This window comes from Lepidothrix coronata, unplaced genomic scaffold (genome assembly GCF_001604755.1).
Source record: "Lepidothrix coronata isolate B3197 unplaced genomic scaffold, Lepidothrix_coronata-1.0 Scaffold19, whole genome shotgun sequence".
In the NCBI taxonomy this organism is placed as follows: Eukaryota; Metazoa; Chordata; class Aves; order Passeriformes; family Pipridae; genus Lepidothrix; species Lepidothrix coronata.
In genome coordinates this window covers 6,870,341-6,880,105 of record NW_016690199.1, presented here as the reverse complement: position 1 = coordinate 6,880,105, position 9,765 = coordinate 6,870,341, and the positions used below count along the sequence as shown (strand labels likewise).

At 46.1% G+C, this 9,765-nt stretch overlaps 2 protein-coding genes across 2 annotated transcripts in view; one reads left to right on the top strand and one right to left on the bottom strand.

Annotated features, from left to right (window-relative positions):
* DEGS2 (delta 4-desaturase, sphingolipid 2) overlaps window positions 1-8,108 on the bottom strand; it is a 31,670-nt gene extending 23,562 nt beyond the window's left edge. Inside the window, exon 1 of the mRNA XM_017807408.1 lies at window positions 8,079-8,108. The gene's annotated coding sequence lies outside the window, so the exon portion shown is untranslated. The remainder of the gene's footprint in view (window positions 1-8,078) is intronic.
* A 273-nt stretch (window positions 8,109-8,381) lies between these two features.
* The window catches only part of YY1 (YY1 transcription factor), a 25,364-nt gene continuing 23,980 nt past the window's right edge, over window positions 8,382-9,765 (top strand). The window contains exon 1 of the mRNA XM_017807474.1: window positions 8,382-9,360. Coding sequence (XP_017662963.1) covers window positions 8,664-9,360 — 697 coding nt within the window. The 5' untranslated portion in view covers window positions 8,382-8,663. The remainder of the gene's footprint in view (window positions 9,361-9,765) is intronic.

The window sequence follows — 9,765 nt, the reverse complement described above, 5'->3', positions numbered from 1 at the left end:
AAGGACACCCCCCAGCCCCGCTCCTCGGGAGCGGCCGCTCGCCTTGACCTCGGCTCCGTCCTCGCTTTGCCTCAGAGAGCGACTTTTTTCCTGTTTTCTTTCATCCCACCAAGCCCGACCGTCTCTCTGACGTCAGGGCAATCAAGGGAAGGATGGCTGAGGAAGCGCTCACTTCGATTGGTTTGGTAGCTTCCAAGTGTTCGCGCTTCCTTTAGAAATATGTCCTTAAGGAATTTAAAAATGTTTTTCAAAATGTTTTCAAAAATATTTTGTCTGAAGACTGACAAACGCAGCGCTGCTGTAACTAACGACACCGCTGTGATCCGGTACACAGTGTATTTAGACAGACCGCTCCCGCAGAATTCACATGGAAACAATTTCCTCTTCTACATAAATATTTTTTCTCGTAATACATTTGACCCTGCTTTTCTGCTTTTCCAAAGAATCGCAATCTTTCTGCAAAGTAATTTATTCCACGGAGTGCTTTATGTTGTTCAGAGGATTTGCAATTGCTTTCTCTCACGAGACGTATTTGCTGTTACACACAAACGTGTCTGTACTTATCCCATGGATAAGCTTATGCTGCCCTCCCTGCAATCTTGGCATTTCAGGAACAGCTTTACTAGGATCCTGGTACGAACACCTGAATGGAGTGTGGTAACTAGACTTCTATTCCACAGCAAGAATGTTATAGGCAAAAAGCAGCAACGCTTGTAATCTCCTATCCAAATGTGAGCGTCTAAGGGGTTCACTGTCAACAAGTGTCAGGATTATGAGAGAACTTGGGTTCTGTGAAGAAAGGCACCAGATTAAACTGGGATTTCTGTCTTATCCTCTAAGCATTGATGCAACTCTTCTCTAAAAGCCCCCACTACTGTACATTGCTGGTCTGGCGGTGCTCTCTAGACTGCAGCTCACCCTCGCAGATCTGCTTTTCTGAACGTATTTCCCGATACTCAGGTTTCAACCTAATGCACTTAAAACCTTTCATTTCAGGGCTGCTGAGCTCACTTCTGACAATAGAAGTCACGCAGGGTTAAGAGGGGTACTTTGTTCAGCCTCTCGAAGTCAGAGACTAAACTTTGAGTGGAGGAAAAAAAAGCCACTTGAAAATGGCTCGCTGTGTGTGTGTGTATGTATGTGTGGACGTGTAGGGAGAATTTCCTCTGCAGGGAATAGCTGGAGAGCAACTTTGATAACCAACAGAGCTAAATTCCAAAGATTATGTCATACAGGCTCTTTTCACTTTCGAAAAATATTTTTAGTTAGTATTTATATTGTAGCAATATGTAGAGACCATCCAAGATGGACTAGGATTTGACTATAAAATCAAAAAGTAAAATTACAATTTTTCTTTGATGAGTTACAAATCCTTCTAATATAAGCACGCTACAAAATGGATTAATCAGCTTTGATTACACCTAAGGACGATGAGGTTTTACACTCATAGTTTATCAAACTGTCAATTGAGTCACAGTATCTATTTCCTCATGGAAACCTAGCTAAGTTGGTTTAATAAACAAAATAGCTGCCCTTGGGCTTTCGTTGAGACTGTGGCACTTTATACTTCTTATTTATTTTTATGTATTTAGCCTTGTTCATTTCAATCTGAGACTATTTTTCTTTTAAAATGTAACATTAACTTTAGGGATAAATCTTGCCTAGTGCTACTGGGATCTGTCCGGTGACTTCAGTGGAAGCCGAGAGCTCAGCACTTTCCAGCATCAGGTCTAGCGTCTGTAACCCAGGGAAATGCATATGCAGGAGAGCTAGAGAAGCCCTGCTATTTGTAGGACAATCGGCATGAATAGGAGTTGCAGATTTGTTTCCTGGCCCCAGGGAGCAGTGAGAGCAGTTAGGACACGCATTCACAGTCATTGCCTGTGCTGGCAGGTGTGAAATCGTACCATGCTGGCTCAACTAATAGGTATTATCTCCCAGAAGTTTCTCCTTCTTGTGTTGCCTATAATTTGCAAGATACGGACTACTGAGTGTCCACACACATCCTATGTTGATAGGTGTAATATGACTCCTTTGTAAAGGCTGAGGATTTTTGGAACGGTAGTTTCATACCCTCAGCCATGAAACCTGGAATGAAGGAGAAAACCTTCATTTATAATCATCAGCTTTAAAACTAAATAATAATAATTTGTATTTTCCGTGCATAATTAAAGGGCTAAACATTTCTAGAGTGAGGATTAGTCCCACTGATTCATGCATCCTTTCAGACAGTAAGAAAAAGAAATTGTATGATCTTGTCCTAGCAACAAAACCCGTTTAATGAAATTGGGGTGATTAATGACCTTAACTTAGAAATTAGTTTGGAATGGTGGCAGTGCAACTCCCTCACTCTGCAAAATGACTGATGAGAGAAAATCCTTCCTTGATGTGCTCAGTCTCAAAGACACAAGCAGATGACAAATGGAGGAGAGCACTATAAATCTCACCAGATTAATTGGTGTAGCTTTGTTAGCTGCTTGGTTTTCTATTCAGTGGAATCTGAAGTAGGATGTGATACAGCAAAGAAAACAATAACTATTAAAAATATCAGAAACTGAAACAGAGAAAAGAGGTGTACACAGAGTTCATTGCTTGTTCCTAGTCATGGTCAGCAAGCAGAACCTTATGCTCATAATGAAGCTTTAAATGCCTTTTGTAGGAGTCCATACACAAATTGGGATCAGGGATTTCACTCATGTTTAATTAGCAATCTAAGGAGAGAGAAAAACATTTGTAGCAGAAGCTAGTGGGCCGTAAAGGCCAGGCATAGTGGCAGTTATATTAGATCAGCTGGAGATGAAGAGGCTAAATTATGAAGGAGGCTAAATTATGAAGGACTATAAAGGTGAAGTTAAAACCACATTTCGTGCAGAGCTGCAAAGAGCTAGGACAAGGGCTCTGGGAAAGAATGACACAGCTAATTAACATTTTAGTGCATTTTACTTAGTGAATTACTTTAATGGCATTGTAAATCCCAGTTTAGATTTCTTCCTGAGTTATTTTTTTTCTCTTCAAGACCTCACCTGTTTTAATTGATTAATAAGGCATTCTAAATGAAGATAACAAGGAAAACCTGATATCTTGAATTGGCAGAACTCATTCATTAGTCCTAGATAAGTCTTTTACAGGTGTTAGCAAGAGAACCCTTTATTATCAACTACAGATTTTCTTTTCCTCTCCGGCCTTCTTTACACAAAAGCAAAAATACCTTAAAAGCAATCCATGTCGCATATTTAACTAGATATGTAAATATTATCAGTTTAGCAATCGGTATTGGTTTACAATGGGAGGGCTAATCTTTCTTCTTAAACATTAGACAAATAGTTTGTGTGAGAATGAGAGGAAAAAAATAGGATATCAGAAGTTTCCAAATCAGTGAATTTGAAAGGCTAGGTGAAACAAAGCAGGAAGAGGGTGTGTTGACCCTGCTAGAGGCAAGAGAGAAGGTTGTAGATGTTGGCTGTAAAAAGCACACTTGTTTCACACTTCAAATTTCTTCCTCTCATTTTAATGTAAACTGGAGAGGGCAGGAATAGGACTGAAAAAAAACCTATCCAAGATTTAGAAAACAAGCATTGATCATTTTGTTCATTCATTTGTACTTTGTGAAAGATTAACTTGTTTTGTGTGACCTTCCTTTTCTTAAAATACAGCACCACTTTTGTATTTGCCAAATAATTCTTTTTAAAAGAGCAGTTACTTAGTTTTGGCTAGATGCAACTGAGATAAGGGTCAGGACAATTAGTTCTGTTGTACAAAATGAGAAACAGCTCTTTATATAAATATCATGCAACCAAATACTATACACGAAGTTGGATTAGTACAGCAATGACAACTACGGTTCCTGGAAGCTGCCAACTGTAGGAGCCGTGTCCCAGGGGCAGGGGAACCAGGGGACATGTGCAGGGACAGACAACCCCGTTGGTTAGAAGGTCACATGGTTTTAGGGGATAAAATGAAGCGCTGAAGTTGAAATAAACCTCTTTGATTTCCACCTCACGAAGAGCAGACTGCATTTCTTTATCATATAAAGACCGCGACCCAACAGCCAACTACTAGTTCATCACAAGGAAACAAAACCCACACAACAGTAAAAAGCACAATATTGATTGAGTGGCTAATGATCTTGAGTACTGACCATTATCTGCTGATGTTATATGGAGCATATCTGAGAGGTGGGTTGCAGGAGTTCTCCAAAACCAGGGTGCTACAATGCCTCAAGGATCATGTGTCTTCCCGTGCTATAAGCAGCACTGCTGATTTCAGACTGCATTAACAAATACTTGAAGTCTAATAAGGACACTGAACATCCCAGGAATTGCAAAATAAAATTACAAATAAAATTTAAAAAAAGAAAAAAAAAGAAAGAAAAGATGGAGCCACGCTCTTCTAGTGGTGCACAGTGAAAGGACTTGAGGCTACAGGCACAAATTGCAATACATGAAGTTTTACTTAAATATAAGCAAAGAACGTCTTTTGGTCAAATATGGGAATAGGTTGCCCAGAGAAGCTGTGCAGTCACCATCCTTGGAGATATTCAAAGCCCAACTGAACACAACCCTGAGCAACCTGCTCTATTTGACCCCACTTCTCAGCAGGGGTTTGGACTAGACCGTCTCTAGAGATCCCTTGCAGCCTCAGTTCTTCTGTGATCCTGTGAAACTGAAAAGATCAATGTCTCTCATTCAAGGCCCAAGTTTATTATCCTTTGGGGTAAATTGAAACAAAATGTGATTTTTCAAACTATCCATGTATGTCACCTCTGTCGTGGTGGCAGTAACCTGTCTGCAGAACCTTCTACTACTTACACTGAGGTAACTCTTCACCCTAAACCAAGTACCCAGCACATACAATCTCCTGTAGTACCTGGTGCTAAGTATATAGAAAAATTAAAAGCTGAAGGAGGTTCAGAGGAGTAAGAAATGTCTTAGACAGCATGCATCTTATCTTGTCTTCTTTTTTCTTCCTTTCCTTTATCTCCTTCCTTCTCCTTCATTTTTCTGTGCATGGTACTGATGGCTCAGGTAAATGTGGATGGTGCTGGTTTTTTTACAAGACTGTACCAAAATGAAAAGGGGTGAGCTGTCAGTAACCCATAGCTTTATAACTTGTCCAAATGACTTCTGTACAGAATTACTATACTTTTTGAGCTGGCTTTGAAGTTGCCATCTCTTTGAATCCTGAGGTTTTCCCTGCACGCTGAGGTGCTGAAGAAAGGCAGATGCATGAGCCAGTTCAATCCAAAAGAAAGGAAGGCTCTGAGGACAGTAGAAGTTGGGGTTGTCAAGAGAAAACCCAGGAGGTTTTACTCTTTCAGTTAAGTGTGTTCAGGACCTGAAACTACCACCAGGAATTTTGCAGTGGCAGGAAAGGAGAGTGGAGATAAAACAATGCTGGTGGGTGTGTGTGAAAAGTTAAAAAGAGGTTGCTGCAGACTGATGATGGACTACAGATTCCTGCAGTAGATTTTATGGAAAGAATCAGAGGAAAACACCCCAAAACAGCTAAATCTGAGGCATCTAGAGCTTGTTGAGCTTGTAAAATATATTCTTTAAAACTTACTTGTTATGGATGCTTAAAAGTATCTTTTATTTCCAATGGAAGGTTTAAAATTTTTAAAATTCCCACCACCACCACTTTTTAAATGTGTCTAGAAAACAAGCTGGAGCTCTCAGCATGGGGAGCAAAACGGGGTGCATAGCAAAACCAGGCAGGAAGATAAGACATTATCAAGGGGGAAAATTTTGCTGCTATTTGGACAGGGGACAAAGTTTTCTTTTAAATACCTTTTCACCAGGCAGCTTTCACATCTTTATTTTTCCTTCTTGCTGCTCTTGTCAAGCAGTTAATAAAAACAATGTTAGTTAAGCAAACCACCACATTCAGGATAAAGAGAACTGTATAACGAAAAAAACACAGAGCTGATGAAGAATATTTGTATCATGTAACATTTTTCACAGAAAAATAATGAAAGATGAATGTGGCAGCAAAACATTAAAACACTGGCTTTAAGCCAAAGTATAGGGAAAAAGCAGAAAACATTCAAAATAAGGTGTTTCTGATGCTTAAAAACTTAAAAGTGCCTTTTCTGTCCAATATTGTATAATTGTTTGCAGAAAAAAACCAACCAACCAAAAAAAAAACAACAAAAAACCACCCCCCAAAAAACCCCAAACAACAAAAACCAAAAAAACCCAAAACAAAACAAAAAACTAAAAAAAACCCAAACAAACAAAAAAAAACACCACAAAAATGAAATGAGATTGTGCAAGATTATTAAACTATTATCATTGACCTGGACCAAAAATTTTATCTTGATAAACGAAAGAGACTTGTGACTTTGTTCGTATATTTGACAAATACACTAACACCAAAATAAAACCTTCACCCTTCACCCCAAGGGCCTAATCTCACTTGCTCTGAAGGCAATGTCAGTTCTGGTGGGAATTCAAGAGCAGGACTCAGTGCAACATGTAGTTGACATTAATATTTTCTCTATGCAACCTTACAATACAAAGTATAACTGAGTTGTGCATTTTTCCACCCCCCCCCCAAAAAAAGGCAAGAAAAAAAAGAACTCCATAATGACTCACCGTGTTTTTTATTACATTTAACTTTTATGGAGGGGCTAGGGAGACTTCATTCTAATTTTGAAATCTTATTTTTAAAAGCTACAGAACTATTTTTCCCACACCGTTATACACGTCATTCCAACTATTAACAGAGGGGCAGAATTTACATGTAAAGCTCTGGAAATCTCTCTAAAGGATCTAAAAAATGCCTTTCAGTTTATGCAAATTTTACAGTGTAAACTACATCTTGTAGTTTTCTTAAAATGGGAGTGCTAAGTATGACCAGAGAGAAGGAACTCCGAGATCTCCACAAGTTATGTAAATTTGTTGCTATTTCTAATACTTAATAGGAAAGTATTTCCTAATCTCATCACTAGGCCAAAGCTATTGGTGTCTTGAGACTTGGGCTAGACTAACTTTGAGAACACTTGATGCTGAGGTAGAAGAAGAAAGTTTTTTTTAGCAGGAATCTTTGATATCATGGCAATTTGGGATATGAGCAATCTGGGATATGAGCAAACAAAGCAGTGGTGTAGTGAGAAGTGAAGGTAAAAATGGAATGTATACTTGCAGCAGCCTTGGAAATACTTATGAGGCAAATCTGTACTTGTAGTTAACCTAAAACAGGAAGGAAAGCTGATGTAACAGCAGAAAAAAAAGAAGGAATAAGGAACAGGAGAGGATCTTGTCATGAGTACGGAAGGGCTATGAGACATGTTTTAAAATCCTCACCTTCAGTAGTACTTATTTTGTATAACTCAAGACTTTTTCGGTTTTGGGGTTTTTTTAGACGTACATAGTTGTAGAGCTATCAGTACATTAACCTCTGACTGAAGATAATATACAGTCCTTTTGAAGGACTTTTCATCACTACCTGTAGAGAACATTTTATAATTACCGTAGCTCTGCATCTCCTACTTATAACACTTTCACATCTGCTTGTTCATATCAAGACAGAGACCGGTTTCTTTGCAAATACTGCTCCTGATTCATACACACACAGGCCTGACCCTTACAAAGCCAATAACCAAATGAATGCAAAATACTAACGAGTGGTACTTTTCCCTTGGCACCTCTGCAGGCAGAGAAGTTCCTCGGCAGGGTGAGGAAGGGATGTCCTGCGGCAGTTGGGGAAGTCAGTGGAGTGTGACTGGAGCAGGGAGCTGCTGCATTTGCAAAGCACGTACGGCTGTGCTGTTCGAGGGGGTGAGGAGTTTGGGGATGGAGCGGTGCGTTAATAATTAAGGCAAATACCTACACCTGATATTTTAAATGAGGGGATCGCTTCACTGGAATTCTGGGCAGTGACTGAATCGCAATGCATCGATTGTTTTAAACGCTGTTCTGGGTGACCGAGTTCACGCACTCGGCTGCTGATCACCGCCGCCGGCCGTGAGTGGGAGCCGGGGTCCCGCCGGCACCGGGACCCGGCGGCCCACCAGCCACCGGCATGTCCGGGCGCATCCCGAGCCCAAGCGCGCAGGAACGCACAGGGACAACAGTCACCGGGATCCGCTCGCAGGCCCCGCCCGTTACCAGCCGCGCTCCGGGGCACCCCCTGGCGGCCGCAGGGCGGAGCACGGGGCCCCGCGCGGGCCGCGGGCGGTGCTCCCGCGCGGGGAGGGGGCGGTGCCGCCGCGAACCCATTGGCTGCTCCGCATCCCGGGGCGCGCCCCGCGCTCGCAGCGCCCCGCGATTGGCCGGCGGCCGCCAAAGGAGGCGGGGCGCCGCGGCACGGCGCGCTCCGATTGGCTACTTCACTGGATTGGGCGAGGCGGGCGCGGCGATTGGCTGCGCAGGTGGGGAGGGGGCGGGGCCTGGCCGCAGCGCCCTCCCGGGGCTGGGGCCCGTCGCGGCGGCAGCGGCGGAGATCTCGCGAGGGAGCGCGGCCGGGATTTGGCGGCGCTGCCTGCCTCCCTCCCTCCTCCCTCTGCCTGTCGCTGCTTCTCGTCGCTGGTGTTTGTGTGGAAGGGGGAGGAGGAGGAGAAGAAGGGCAGGCGAGAAGAGCCCAAGCCCCACCATCCGCCGAGGGGAGCGGACCGGAGCCCCCTCGCCGCCCGCGGAGCTCTCTCTGCGCCCCCTCGCCCCGCCATGGCCTCGGGAGACACCCTGTACATCGCCACGGACGGCTCGGAGATGCCGGCCGAGATCGTGGAGCTGCACGAAATCGAGGTGGAGACCATCCCGGTGGAGACCATCGAGACCACCGTTGTGGGCGGCGAGGAGGACGAGGAGGAGGAGGAGGAGGACGAATGCTGCGAGGAGTGTGGCCCGCACCACCCGCCCCATCACTACCACCACCACCAGCCCATGATAGCGCTGCAGCCGCTGGTGTCGGACGGGGACCCCAGCGGGGCGGGCGGCGGCGCGGCCGGCGGCGGCGGGGGGCAGCTCCACCTGCACCACCACCACCAGGAGGTGATCCTGGTGCAGACCCGCGAGGAGGTGGTGGGGGGAGACGACTCGGACGGACTGCGGGCCGACGACGGGTTCGAGGACCAGATCCTCATCCCGGTGCCGGCCCCCGCCGGGGAGGACGAGTACATCGAGCAGACCCTGGTCACCGTGGCCGCCGCCGGCAGCAAGAGCGGAGGCGGCGGCTCCTCCTCGGCCGGCGGTGGAGGCCGCGTTAAGAAGGGCGGCAGCGGCAAGAAGAGCAGCAAGAAGAGTTACCTGAGCGGGGGAGGCGGCGGTGGGGCCGAGGGCGGCGGCGGCAGGAAATGGGAGCAGAAGCAGGTGCAAATCAAGACCCTGGAGGGGGAGTTCTCGGTCACCATGTGGGCCTCGGGTAAGTGCGCGCCGGGACCCCTCCCTCCCCGGGCCGCGGGCCCCGCCGGCGGCCGTGCGGCGCGGCCGGGACAGTTTTGTTTTGAAGGGAGGCCATGTTTTGGTGTGTGCGATGGGCGCCGCCATGTTCATCGCCAGGGCAAGTATGGCGGCTCCCCGAAAAGATGGCGGGGTCTGCGCTGCCGCCGCCGCTCGGCCCGGCCGCGCCGGGGGGAAGGAGGCAAACATGGCGGCGGCCGCCAAGATGGCGGCGGCGGGGGGTGCGCGGGCGGGCGGGCGGCAGCGCCGCCGGCTCCCGGGCCAGGCCGCAATGGCGTAGTTTCTGCAGCAGGGGGAGGCGGGGTGCGGGGCGAACCTCCCCGCGCTCCCCCCGTCCCCGCCCCGCCGCCGCTCCCCGCGGGGCCCG